This window comes from Schistocerca cancellata, chromosome 6, assembly GCF_023864275.1.
Source record: "Schistocerca cancellata isolate TAMUIC-IGC-003103 chromosome 6, iqSchCanc2.1, whole genome shotgun sequence".
Lineage (NCBI taxonomy): Eukaryota > Metazoa > Arthropoda > Insecta > Orthoptera > Acrididae > Schistocerca > Schistocerca cancellata.
The window spans coordinates 242,995,619-243,010,399 of record NC_064631.1 but is presented as its reverse complement, the minus strand read 5'-3'; the positions used below and the strand labels follow the sequence as shown (position 1 = coordinate 243,010,399).

At 39.7% G+C, this 14,781-nt stretch overlaps 1 protein-coding gene across 1 annotated transcript in view; it reads right to left on the bottom strand.

The window, feature by feature from the left end:
• LOC126191062 (activating signal cointegrator 1) overlaps window positions 1-14,781 on the bottom strand; it is a 136,647-nt gene that overhangs the window by 102,739 nt on the left and 19,127 nt on the right. The window contains exon 2 of the mRNA XM_049931779.1: window positions 8,505-8,623. Within this exon, the coding sequence (XP_049787736.1) occupies window positions 8,505-8,623 (119 nt within the window). The remainder of the gene's footprint in view (window positions 1-8,504; window positions 8,624-14,781) is intronic.

The following is a 14,781-nucleotide window of genomic DNA, read 5'->3' as shown; positions in this document are numbered from 1 at the left end:
TTTTCGTCATGATAAACGGAAACATACAACGTTAACTCTCAAAGAAAAACTGAGTGCTTTGAAGTGGATAGACAATGGCGAGAATGCATCTAAACAGGCAATTAAACTGGGTGTTAGTAAAGCAACCATTTGTGATTGGAAGAAGACCCCAGTGAAGCTTGAACAGTCCTGTGCAACGTCTTCGGGAAAAACACTCGAAATTCGACAGACTTTGAAACGGTCCCAGTACGATAATGTGGATGAAGCTCTTTTCCTTTGGTTTACGCAGCAAAGAGAAAGGGGAACTCCTTTGAGTGGCGCACTGGTTCAGGAGAAGGCTGTTTACCTGAACAAGTTAATGAATGGTGATGAGTCTTTTAGTGCAAGTACGGGTTGGTTGGACGGATTCAAGAAACGCCATGGAATCTATCAGCTAACAATTAATGGAGAGAAGCTTTCTTCTGACCGTGGTGCAGCGAAGGAATACTTGGGTGAGTTTGGAAAAATGATAAGAGAAGGAAAGTATTCTCCGCAACAAATTTATAAAGCTGACTAGACTGGCCTTAATTTTAGTGCATTGCCAACAAAAAGCCATGCATCAAAAGCAGGAGACCATGCTTCTGGTTTTAAAATGTGCAAAGATCGTGTGATTTTATTAGTGCGCAGCAACACTGCTGGTAATTACAAGCTGCCTTTAATGCCGATCAGCAAATTGCTAGACCCAGAGCTTTTAAAAACTCCAACATGAAGTCCCTGCCCATATACATCACAATCACAAAAAAGCATGGATGGATGGTAAGCTGTTCAAAGAATGGTTTCAAGGCCAGTTTGTTCTCTCTGTTCGACAGTTTTCTAAGGAAAATCATTTGTCTCCCCATGCAGTCCTTTTGATTGATAATGTGCCATCTCACCCCAGCACTGAGGAATTATGTGATGGAAAAATTGTGACGAAGTTTTTGCTGCCGAATGTTGCACCACTTCTACAGTCAATGGACCACGGTGTACTGCAAACATAAAAACTGATTTACAGAAAACAATTTTTAAGAATGCTGATCCAAGATGATAGCATTCCTTTAGTGGCCAAAATAGAAAAGACCAATGTGAAGGATGTTGTTTATAGGGCCACTGAGGCATGGTGGAATATTTCAGAAAATACACTGAGAAAATCGTGGAGAAAACTGTGGACATCTCATGAATTTCAGGACAACCTAGTTGAAAATGAAGAGGAAAATCTACTACAGTGAAGGGGGTGTAGATGAGTGGATGGCAATGGATGGGGCATGTGTGGAGAACCATACTGCTGCTGATTTAGTTGCTGCTGTGACTCTAGACCAGGAAGAAGTGGACTGCTGTGACGGAAGTGACAATGAGCCTGACAGTGACACAGCAGAAGCCTTAGACCTCACACTACATTATTTGGAGCAACAGCACACTGCTACACATGCTGATTTCATGTTTATGAGACAAAGGCGCAACTATGCGTCATATAACAGACTATCTTCATTACGCCAAAAAATAATGACTGAGTTTTTGTCATATAAAAGGTAGGGATAAAATGTCCGCTGCATTCTAGTAACTTTGACAGCTTTTCTTTCATTGTTATGCATTGTTTAAACCTAAAGTTTTCTTGCCAATTTTTCTAATATGGTTTATTGTACTGTGTAAATTAAAATAGTGTGTATGTACAGCAGTTTACCACACACAGTTTTCGATAGACTAACGTTTTTCATGTTCGGCTTAACTGAACATTCGGCTTAACCGAACGTTCGGATTAGCAGGACTCTGCTGTATTTTTCTACTGTTTCACTCTTGAACAATGCACGGAAAAAATGAACAATTACATCTTTCTATGCAAGCTCTGATTTCTCTTATTTTATTATGATGATCATTTCTTCCTTGGTATGTGGGTGCCAATAAAATATTTTCGAGTTTGGACGACGAAGTTGGTGATTGAAATTTCGTGAAAAGATGCTGCCTCTGTTTTTATGATTGCCATCCCTAATCGCATATCACATCTGTGACCCTCTCATTACATTTCATGATAATACAGAATAAAACTGCCCTTCTTTGAACTTTTTCGATGTCCTCCATCAATCCTATCTAATGCGGATCACACCATGCAGCAGTACTCCAGAAGAGGATGAACAAGTGTAATTTAGTATTCCCTCTTTCAGAGGGTCTCTAAAACTTCCTTTGAGAATGCAGATATCCTTTCTGTTTTACTCAATGAGTTTCCGTCAATTGCTATGAACTCTGACGTTTCTACAATAAATCACAAATCCAATCACACTACTGCGATAATATTCTGTAGGCACAAAACATCATTAGAAATTGCTTGTGAGGAATGGGTCAAAAGACTTATGAAAAATTAGAAACAGGGAAACAATCCCCAGTCGATAGCACAATGGTGTAATGTGAATGAAACAAAATTACTGGTTCCAGAATGAAATTTTCACTCTGCAGCAGAGTGTGTGCTGATATGAAACCTCCTGGTAGACTAAAACTGTGTGCCGGGCAGAGACTCGAACTCAGGACCTTCGCCTTTCACAGGCAAGTGCTCTACAAACTGAGATACCCAAGCACAATTCACGCACTATCCTCATAGCTTCAATTCCGCCAGCATCTTGTCTCCTAGCTTCCTAACTTCACAGAAGCACTTGCCCACAAACAGCAAAGGTCTCGAGTTCAAGTGTCGCTCCAGCACACACTTTTAATCTATCAGAAAGTTTCAAATTTACTGGTGTATACAGTCCACCAAAAGCTGGTGGACAGTTTAATATTGTAGCTGGTCAGGATGGTCCTTGTGACCTCGAAAAGGAGGTAAGTGTTTAACATCCTGTGGACAAGATCATCAGAGATGGAGTGTAAGCTCATATTGGGAAAGGAAATTGGCTGTGACCTTTCAGAGGAATGTTTGCCTGAAATGATTTAGGGAACAGACACAGGTTTGAACAGTTGTCCTCCCGAATGCAACTCCAGCGTGCTATCCTTACTGTATTTGGTGATGTATTTTGGATGTACTTTTCTTTTGTTACCTTTATTGCTTGCTCAATATACAGATTGAATAACATCTGGGATAGGCTACAACCTTGTCTCACTCCCTTCCCAACCACTGCTTCCCTTTCATACCCCTCGACTCTTATAACTGCCATCTGCCTTCTGTACAAATTGTAAATAGCCTTTGGTACACATATTACCACATATTATTTAATATCTGGAAAGAAATAGTATAAGGATAAGAACCAGCAATTTCCTAAGGGGTGGAGATGATAATGTGGAGAGAGAAGGGGGACAAAGAGAAAGGGAAAGGGGGTAGGAGGGTTTGGGATGGGGAGGGAGGGAGGGGGGAGGAGGAGGGGGAGGAGGAGGAGGAGGAGGAGGAGGAGGAGGAGGAGGTGGTGGTGGTGGGCAGAGAGGGGAGAGGGGGAGGGAGGAGGAGGAGGAGGAGGAGGAGGACAGAGAGAGGGAGAATGAAGAGATGCACTAATACAAGATTTGAATAAATACATACCCACAGTTTGCTGAGTATTCAGCTAGTAGTATAATAAACATTAAGCTCACTGATGTACTGAGTAATATATTCTTTAAAATGCATAGTAAGCTCAGACATTAGATTAATAGACACATGAACACTACAACAGATTACACTGTAATCAGCAAAAATTTTATAGGTAACAAAACTTACAGTAACTTACAATTTCATTATTCTGACCACTTTTGTCAGGTAATAGAGTACCAAAATTCAACAGTGTCAAAAACAACAAAAGTTGTTCCGAAGAAACAAACTCTGAATAATTTAAACACTGATGCCTTTAAATACAAACTAGCAGAGGAGAAACGAGATTCTGTGCACTAAGTGGAAGGGTCCAACAACAAATGGAATGAATTCTATTCAATTCTGTTGAGTCATTATGACTACTGTTGTCCTGTCAGAGAAATCCAGAAGATAGTATGACAGTGTAAAAACGTAAGTAATTCTAGACTGAAATTACCTTCATATCTAATAAGACTCAGACAGAGTATACACGATCTAAACCTGCATCATAAAGATACTGCTCTGCAGATTTTTTAAGGCAAAATACAATTAGGATCAGGAAACTTTTATAATTGAAATTGTTAATCTTGCGAATCAGAGTAACAGTAAAGTAAAGTAGTCTGATAACTCAAGTAAAACTCCTGGGAGTTAAATGACACCGAGCGAGGTGGCGCAGTGGTTAGACACTGGACTTGCATTCGGGAGGACGACGGTTCAATCCCGCATCCGGCCATCCTGATTTACATTTTCCGTGATTTCCCTAAATCACTCCAGGCAAATGCCGGGATGGTTCCCCTGAAAGGGCACGGCCGACTTCCTTCCCCATCCTTCCCTAATCCGATGAGACCGATGACCACGCTGTCTGGTCTCCTTCCCCAAAACAACCAACCAAGTTAAATGACAAATGTTGTAAATGTCCCAACAAACTGAACATGTAACCATTCAGAATTAGACATGACTCTAACACTAATACTGTACTTAATATATTTGGTGATTATTTCTCTTCTCCTAAGTTTTGAATTTACAGAGATAAATGAACAGAAAGAATGCACAATAATAAACATGCAAAAGAAAAAAATATTCACCTGGATAGGAAGGCATTTCCAGGGCAACTACTAAGCTGTGCATAAAAAGGAATCCCACAACTTACCTATGTGACAATCACAGAGGAAACATATCCAACTGTTCTAATCCTGAGTGTTTTGAAATCGGTGAATAAAAGGAGAAGGGTAAGGAAGTTGTCTCCAATTGCAGACCAATATCACTAATTCCCACATTTAGAAGTACATTTAAAAGTTTTACCATGTATCAGCTTAATGTCTTCATCACAAATCACAAACTGCTTTAGATTCTCAGCACAACTTCAGAAAAAAATAAGCATAACCACAGCAGTTACACAGTTCTTCCATTAAGTGTACTGTTTGTTGGGCCCAAGGATGCCAACTGCAAGGATATTTTTGGACTTAACAAAAGCTTTCGACTTAGTAAACCATAAGTTACATCTAAAAAAACTCATGTTATATTGAGCCAAAGATCCATCCAGTTATCTTCTAGCAACGTATCAACTAAATCCTAAGCAATGCAATAAACTCTCAAATGAATTACATATGATTATTAACTTTCTACCCAACAGTGAAATAGTAATGCACGCTGAACCTCTGGCCTCAATCCTCTGTTTGTTTCTCTTCCTTATACATACAGGGTCTGTCTTGGAACCCAGATGCATTTGTACTGGGTAGTAAAGTTGAGTGATTAGCCTCAGAGAATGGAGGGTGGCCTCAGTTTGTCCTTTACAGTTGGAAGTTAAGTTGTCCGATTGTTTCAAATATGAAGCAGCATATGTTTTCTCTCTTGCAATTTTTCATAAACAATAAGTGTGATGGAGACATAATGTGACTTTGCACCTATTTTAATATTCTCATTTGCCAATCTGTTCCAGACCTCAACATCATTTTGAGATTGGTCCTGTCCTGGCCCTGTCAATACAGCACATATGTCCAAACACAACAAACAAATTGTGGGTGTGTGCAATACAGAACCATAAATGGTCAGTTCCCTCACATACTGAGGGCATTACATGATGATGCTCTAAACCACCTCCACCCAAGCACTTCGCTGTTATAGTTGGACAGTGAGGAGAGTACAGTTTTAACAAGGTGGTGCAACTGCATACACAGCTTGTAATTAAATGACTGTCTTACAGAATCTGTTTCCAGGCCAGGCCACATTATCTCCATATATGGCAATCTTCACTGGCTTCCTCACTTCCCTGATATTTTTGTGGGGATATTTCAAGTCCTGAGTATATGTTAAGTAGCAACATTGCCTTGAAGATCTGAAGGTGATAACCAAAGAGGAAATCATTTGTATTCCATGAGAGATGTCAATTGATGAGTTTTAAGGACAGACTAGAAACATGTACAAAGGTAAACAGCCATCATCTGTACTATGTGATCTTCAAAATGTAAATGAAACAATGAAATTCTCAACATAAAAAAAGGTTTTGTTAAGCAAAACTGAATAAGTACATCTTATTTGAAAAACCACATGATTCCTATGATGAACCTTGTATTAATGACAATGCACAATCTTAACTCCCATGCAATAATTTTGTTTGTGGAAAAATCGTTAGTAACTTTTATCTCCTTAGCCAGTTCACAAAGATAGTCCCTAGGCAAACATTAAAAATAGTATACGATGGACTATTTACCCCCTTCTTAACTACAGGACTGAATTATTGGGCTGTCCTGCTGGCATTCACTTAAAAATCGTATTGCTGTTACGGAAGAGGGAAAGAATATTTATAACAGGATAGGATATAGAAGAGCATGCCATAAAGTGTTTGTGCAGCACTAATAATCAATAATTTATTTTTTATAGATATTTAAACTAATTATATTTTTATGACTCAAAAAACTGAAGTTATCAGGTGCTGTGATATACACTCCTGGAAATGGAAAAAAGAACACATTGACACCGGTGTGTCAGACCCACCATACTTGCTCCGGACACTGCGAGAGGGCTGTACAAGCAATGATCACACGCACGGCACAGCGGACACACCAGGAACCGCGGTGTTGGCCGTCGAATGGCGCTAGCTGCGCAGCATTTGTGCACCGCCGCCGTCAGTGTCAGCCAGTTTGCCGTGGCATACGGAGCTCCATCGCAGTCTTTAACACTGGTAGCATGCCGCGACAGCGTGGACGTGAACCGTATGTGCAGTTGACGGACTTTGAGCGAGGGCGTATAGTGGGCATGCGGGAGGCCGGGTGGACGTACCGCCGAATTGCTCAACACGTGGGGCGTGAGGTCTCCACAGTACATCGATGTTGTCGCCAGTGGTCGGCGGAAGGTGCACGTGCCCGTCGACCTGGGACCGGACCGCAGCGACGCACGGATACACGCCAAGACCGTAGGATCCTACGCAGTGCCGTAGGGGACCGCACCGCCACTTCCCAGCAAATTAGGGACACTGTTGCTCCTGGGGTATCGGCGAGGACCATTCGCAACCGTCTCCATGAAGCTGGGCTACGGTCCCGCACACCGTTAGGCCGTCTTCCGCTCACGCCCCAACATCGTGCAGCCCGCCTCCAGTGGTGTCGCGACAGGCGTGAATGGAGGGACAAATGGAGACGTGTCGTCTTCAGCGATGAGAGTCGCTTCTGCCTTGGTGCCAATGATGGTCGTATGCGTGTTTGGCGCCGTGCAGGTGAGTGCCACAATCAGGACTGCATACGACCGAGGCACACAGGGCCAACACCCGGCATCATGGTGTGGGGAGCAATCTCCTACACTGGCCGTACACCACTGGTGATCGTCGAGGGGACACTGAATAGTGCACGGTACATCCAAACCGTCATCGAACCCATCGTTCTACCATTCCTAGACCGGCAAGGGAACTTGCTGCTCCAACAGGACAATGCACGTCCGCATGTATCCCGTGCCACCCAACGTGCTCTAGAAGGTGTAAGTCAACTACCCTGGCGAGCAAGATCTCCGGATCTGTCCCCCATTGAGCATGTTTGGGACTGGATGAAGCGTCGTCTCACGCGGTCTGCACGTCCAGCACGAACGCTGGTCCAACTGAGGCGCCAGGTGGAAATGGCATGGCAAGCCATTCCACAGGACCATATCCAGCATCTCTACGATCGTCTCCATAGGAGAATAGCAGCCTGCATTGCTGCGAAAGCTGGATACACACTGTACTAGTGCCGACATTGTGCATGCTCTGTTGCCTGTGTCTATGTGCCTGTGGTTCTGTCAGTGTGATCATGTGATGTATCTGACCCCAGGAATGTGTCAACAAAGTTTCCCCTTCCTGGGACAATGAATTCACGGTGTTCTTATTTCAATTTCCAGGAGTGTACATGATCACAAAACTGGACAAAATATAACTACTTCCTGCAAAGAAAAAAATTAAAACAACAGGTTGAAACTGATACATCAACAGTTTGATTTGTTTTGACAAACAACAAAACTCTCTAGTAAAAGTTAAGAGGAATTACTTTCAATAACATTAAAAATTTTTCCTGACAGAAAATTGTTACATTCATTCAACGCATTCTAAAATGCTCCTTGTGATATGAACCAGTAGCTCATCTGCAATACAGTAATAAATATATAAAATAGATGTAAAATGCAACCAATTTTGCTGCTAATACTTATGAGGTTTGCTAAAGCCATCTTCTGATGGCTCTGAGCAAAGCAAATATAAATAAATTTTAAAAATTTGGGTTTTTAACTTGAAGGAATAGATCTCGTTTAAGTGTTGGTCAACCACTAAACTTCTCAAACATATGGCAATGATTATCTTCACACTTCCCATTGTTTATATTCCACCCAGGCCTTTCCAATAGTTCATAGTTGTTTTATACTTTTAAAAATGTAGGTGCTTATTACAAGCATTACTTAAAAATGTACTTCATAACTCACACACACACACACACACACACACACACACACACACACACAATGAAGGGAAGAAACTTACCCCCATGACGTCTCTGAAGTAATTCTGTGTAGAACTGAAGATGTTGAGCATCACTCAGGTTTATCAATGTACCCAAGTACTCTTTCAAATCTCTTGGATTTTCTATTGACACAATATACCTATGGAAAAGGAACAACAATTACTTTTGGTTGTTACTATAATGGAAATACAAATACACAAACTGATTAACATACCCCAGTGGAACCAAAATAGAAGAAAGAATACAGTGATACACACTTACAAAAGGTAATTTGGTCCACTTCAATTAATATTGGTGTTATAACCACAATGTTCACAAAAAACTTGAGAAATTAATTATGCAATGTGATAAGGAAAACAACAAATACATTTCTCCATACTTCAGTTCCTACATCACATTCATTTGTGAAAAGTAAATCTCATTTCCTGTTAGCATCCACTGCAAGCACAGACAAGCATAGTTTGGAAAAGCCACAGCTTACACAAAACAGAATTATAGAGGGCTTGAATAGTTTGCTATTTCTTTCTGCAGTTAAAAAAATTCGTTTCAAAATTTGGCATAAAAAACATTGTGCTTGTAATCCACCACAGTAACTGATCTCTTCATACTAGCCAACTAAATTAGTTTCAAATCTGATAGTAAGCTACAAATCTTATCAACTCTTTTAGTCTTCAGAGTTGGTGGTTTATGAGATAACTGAGATGTAACAAATTACTCATTTGTGGCCACCTTCAGCTCTCCACACAGTTTATTCCACTCCTTTATTCATGAGAATACATCCCCAGTTCTCAAAGTGAATATTTGCCTACCTATGCACATTGCAGTTATATTGTTTGTCTATCAAACTTTTATGTTAGTGACATTATATATTTCCTACTGAAATAGTTCCTGGTGCACTTCCTATTGAATTACAAAAGCCATTCCACTATCACAATATCAGCAGATTTTGTGTGTTTTACATATGTACTACCAAAACTTACTGCTAAGCCATTCCACTATCAAAATATCAACAGATTTTATCTGTTTTACATATGTACTGCCAAAACTTACTGTTTTATCTGTTTCAAACCTAACACCTTGCAAAAGTTTGCACACCTCGGTGGCTGCAAGAATTTTCCATTAATGACATATCATATCATACTCTAGCTCTTCCTTTCTTCTTTCTTTCTTTCTTTCTTTATCTTTTCCAGTGGTTTATATACTGTGGTAAATCCAATATGAAGTAATAGTGTAGTGAATTTTTATGACAAATTCTTAAGCTGAAATGCAGTAAGATTGTTTTCAACACAACAATATTTTTTGGGCCTTCACAAGTAATGAGATTATTCTTACCTAATGTAGAAAAAAAAAAAAAAAACACCTTTTCTGATTCTATAACCCTAAACTGATTTCTCCAAGGTAGTTGGTATGTTGCCTTTGATGACAGATCACACTTGTGATATGCAATATATAGTAGTCTTTAGGAATTGTGAGACAAGTACATTTATCAACTCCATGATTGTGCTGTACAACTACTGTATATGTTGTATGCATGAATATAAGTAGCCAAGTTTTCAGAAAGAGTCATGTTTAGACCTCAACAAGCAGTCAAAATGTGTGAAGAAGTTGTCCATTAAATTCCCAAAGGAATTGTGCAAGCATCTACTTCAGATTATTCTGAACACATAATAGAATTACTAATTGGTAAACCAACAGTTTAGGTACTGCAAAAACTTGACACATTGAGTAATCAGAGATTGTAAACTGGTTATGATATGAAAGAGTTCAAATAATGGTGCTAATAGGTTAAAATTACAGTGACCATGGCAGAAGTTGAACTCTTTCTATTACACCCTAGTAAAATATGTACACCTACATAGGCTTCATCAAACAGCTATAAAAAGCAAAATTTACTAGATGCAGAAAAATGACGAGTAAGATGTGTGTTGGGGGAGGGGGTTTGTCATGTAGGAGACATATTGGACCACATATTTGCATATATACTGTTCAATATAAGTTTTTCTGGGCTGGGGCATGATCAGTGACATCTATACGGAATGAGGCACTAGACTTGGAGTTTGTAGGATTGTGAGAAAGGCAGTGTCAACTAAGTGCAAGACCATGGGTGTGGCAGCTGTGAGAAGCAATAAGAAAGGGGCTAACAGTGTAAAACCTGTGGACAGGAAAAGGAGGATGTGACTGTTCTCTAATTTAGAATTGTGAGTTGTAGGCACAACTATTAATTGAAGCACATTATTTATTACTATGGGCCCAATACAGTTGTGTTTTTGACTCTTGGAAGAGTTAAAAAAAAGAAAAAAGAAAAAAGGGGGGAGGGTGCAAGGGATCACAACTATGAGGATGTAGATGGAGTAGGGTGAAATATTCTGGAATTAAGAATAGGGATTTCATGAGACATTCAATGTGCCCATTGACTTTTGGGGAGACACTTGAACTCACTAATACTCAATGTCATCTTTGACCCGTGAAGTCGTAGTTGTGATTTACATTGTTACGTGTGCATCATATTGAAGCGTTGCTGTGGATTGAGAGGAGGGCATTGTAGTTGACAGCAGTAGTTTTAGAAGAACACACATTGGCTTAGGTGTAACATGTTGTAATTTCACCTGTCTGTTATTCTTGATTTTTGCAATCAGAAGCACTTTAATGGCTTGGAAAAAGACTAGTGAGAAGTGATAACCTGAGACATGTTTATGACAATCCAAAGCTGGATTATACTGAAAAGAGCTGTGTAGGGTTGATTCCAACAATAGAATCTGTTGACTCATTTTATTAGCCTCACTACTTACTTACATGATAGAGCACTAAATGGTGAACAGTCTTTGAATCATCACAAACCATCAAGAACACTGAAATTTGTAAACCAAAATAAACGGAATCACATAATGTGAATACGCTACCAGTTTTATATGTAAGGCACCTTTTCCTGGCTAACCAAAGTATTAAACCTAAAATAGGTTAAAACTAGTTGTGGACTGAAGATGTTTAAATAAAGATGGCCCAAGTGGAAAATTTCCACGTATTTCCGGTATAAGGTTGATGCTAAAAGGGCTAAGGAAGAAATTTAGCACAAGATAAAGGATCAGGAATGAATTTTCACTCTGCAGCATAGTGTACTCTCACTTGAAACATCCTGGAAAATTAAAACAGTGTGCTGGACTGGGACTCGAACCCAGGAACTCTGACTTTTGCAGGCAAGCACTCTTGCAACTTACCTACCTGAGCGTGAATCACAACCTGTCCTCACAGCTTTACTTCCACCAGAAACTCACCTCTTCTCTTCCAAACTTCACAGAAGTTCTCCTGCATAACCTGTGGGTCCAGTACTCCCAGAACAAGGGATATTGCAGAGACATGGCATACCCACAGCCTGGAGGTTTGTTTCCAGAATTAATTCCCACTCTGCAACAGTGTGTGCAATTGGAAGAGCACTTGCCTATGAAAGGCAAAGGTCCCATGTTCCAGTCCTGGTGCAGCACACAGTTTTCATCTGCCAGGATGTTTCGTATCACCACACACACTGCTGTAGAAGGAAAATTCTTTCTGGGAACAACCCCCGCCCCCAAGTTGTGGCTAAGCCATGTCTCCACAATATCCTTTCTTCCAGGAGTGCTAGTCCTGCAAGACAGGCAGGAGAGTTAAGTTTGAAAGATGATGAGGTACTGGTGGAAGTACAGTTGTGAGGACAGGTTGCGAGTCATGCTCAAGTAGGTCAGTTGGTCGAGCACTTGCCCACGAAAAGGCAATGGTCGATGGTTTGGGTCCTGGTCCAGCACACAGTTTTAATCTGCCAGGAAGTTTAATATCAGTGCACATACAGATGCAGGATAAAAATTCATTCTGGCAATAGCCCCTAGGCTGTGGCTACGCCATGGCTCCACAATCTTCTTTCTTCAAGGAGTGCTAGTCCCACAAGTTATGCAGAACTTCCGTAAAGTATGGAAGGCAATTTTACCTCTTTTGTCTATGTCTTATTCTGAGTATAATTTCTATGTATGATGGAGCACTGGAGCAGAATGATCTAACTTTATACGCTAACATCCAAGGAAGATAACAAGGCAGTGTCTTTGATAAAAATTAACTCTGCAAGGCACCTACATTCGTCTGTCACACACAATGAATAAGAAAGACTTCTCTTGTTTAACTATTACGAAATTCGACATCTTCCTATCTCACTTGGTGGCACGTAGTGCACTTGCGGAGCATTATTAAAAATAAAACTTAATTTTCTTTAACTTCATAACAGTTGCTGATCTCATTATTTACGTACAGAACCTGATCATTAAATTTTGTAAGAAATTTCAGCTCTGGTGTCCAGAGATCAGCAGCATTATTTCTCGGCCAGAAATTTTTACTTCCACATCAACAGGATAGTTCAGGAGGTAGTAAGGGGCAACGATGACTGGATCCATTTACCTGTAACCTCCGGGTATGGATTAGGGTGAACACAGAAGGGAAAGTAATTTTTGAAATGATTAATGTGTTCTGTCATCTTATTAGTACCAAGAAACTGACTTCTTCCTAAAATCCAAATCCCAAGAGAGTGAAAACTGAGAACAACAATCTGAGGAAACAAAGAGGCACACGAAAATTTCCAATACAAAGATAAGAGAAAAAAATGGATTCGATGAAACCAAACACTACTGGCAAAAAAGCACACACTCTAACAGCTTTAATTTACAATAGTTAATGTATGCAGGAATTTGCCTGACATTTAATTTTCAACAAAAGAAGCCTTCTTGTAATGGCTATCAGCCCCAACAAAGCACACAATAGAGCACTGTTGCACAAAATAGCAAAGTTTTCAATGACATCATTAGTGAATGGAACTGTGCACTAATTTTCATTTATACATTTTAAGTGAAAATGTGTGTATGCTTTTGAACGCAATCCTCAGCTTTTGCTTCGAATTGCAGGCTTTAGCCTGGCAGTAAGCATCTCACTGTGACATAAAGGGTTTATTGTTGTGCCCCTTTCTCCATAATGTTCCAGTACTGGATCTTGTGTGCCCCAAAAACCCCTAAGCATCAGTTCTCCTGTGGATGGCTGGGTCTCTAACTTTTTCTTGCATGGCAAATTTGGATGTTACCATTCCATACTTTGCCGTTTGGTCTCCAGCTCATACTGATGGATCCATGTTTCATCACCTGTAATAATCCTGTCTAAGAAGTTGTCCCATTCGTTACCATAGCGATCCAAATGTTTTTTTTTTGCAGATGCCCAAGCGTGTTAGTTTATGCAACTGTGTCAGTTGTTTTGGGCCCATCTTGCACAAACTTTATGAAACCCAAGTCTGTTGTGGATGATTTCGTAGGCAGAACCGTGACTAATTTGCAGATGATAAGCCACTTCATCAATAGTTAATCGTCTAAGAGAATCATTTCACGTTAACGACCAATGGTTTCTTCATTTGTGGCCATAAACGGTCATCTTGCTCCTTCATCACGCTTAACACTTGTGCGACCATTTCGGAATTTTTCAATCAATTTTTAGACACGCTGTTGTGGCAAAATACTGTTCCTGTACTGTATCGAAAGGCTTCAATGAATTTCGGCCCCTGATATGCCTTACGGCAACAAAAAATGGATCACTGAATGATGCCCTTCTTTGGTGCAAATAGACAGTGGAGTAGCCATGATTAACAGCACGGCAGTGATAACAAAAGTAACCTAGCAGCTTAAAAATTGCAAAGATATAACAACAAATAAACAAAGCATGTGTCATCAATGTAAAATGACAGTACTACCAAAATAAACAAAAATATAACTAAATTGTGGATAATAATTGACTTATGTTTGAGAGTTGTAATGTGTTTATAATTACATGTACTTTAAATTGGACTGTTCAGCACTTACTTATATTTTACTTTTAACACTTCATAGATTTTTTTCAAATGTTCTATTAATTCTGTATACTTTATAGCACACTCTCATATGATTATAAATGAGGCAAGTAAAGGTCCCAAACATCAGTGACATATTGGGTTGTCAAAGATGCCAAAGATATTGCTTCTTGTGTATTTTTTCTTTGGTTTGGCATGTGATTTCTATATTTCTTTCAATCATTGCTAAAAATATAATTGATATAAAGGTAAAATGTGTAAATATTAAAGGCATAATGTCTGTTGTGTTTCATTTAAAAGGCTGTTTCACCTTTGGATGAGGATATTTGCAACACCTTCAATAAAATGTTTGTTTTTTTTTTAGGTCAGTTTGTTCATTAAGAATACATACTACTCGGATCCTATTTCATGTAACTAAAAATTTCTAGTGCATACAGAATGTTTAGATATTTGTC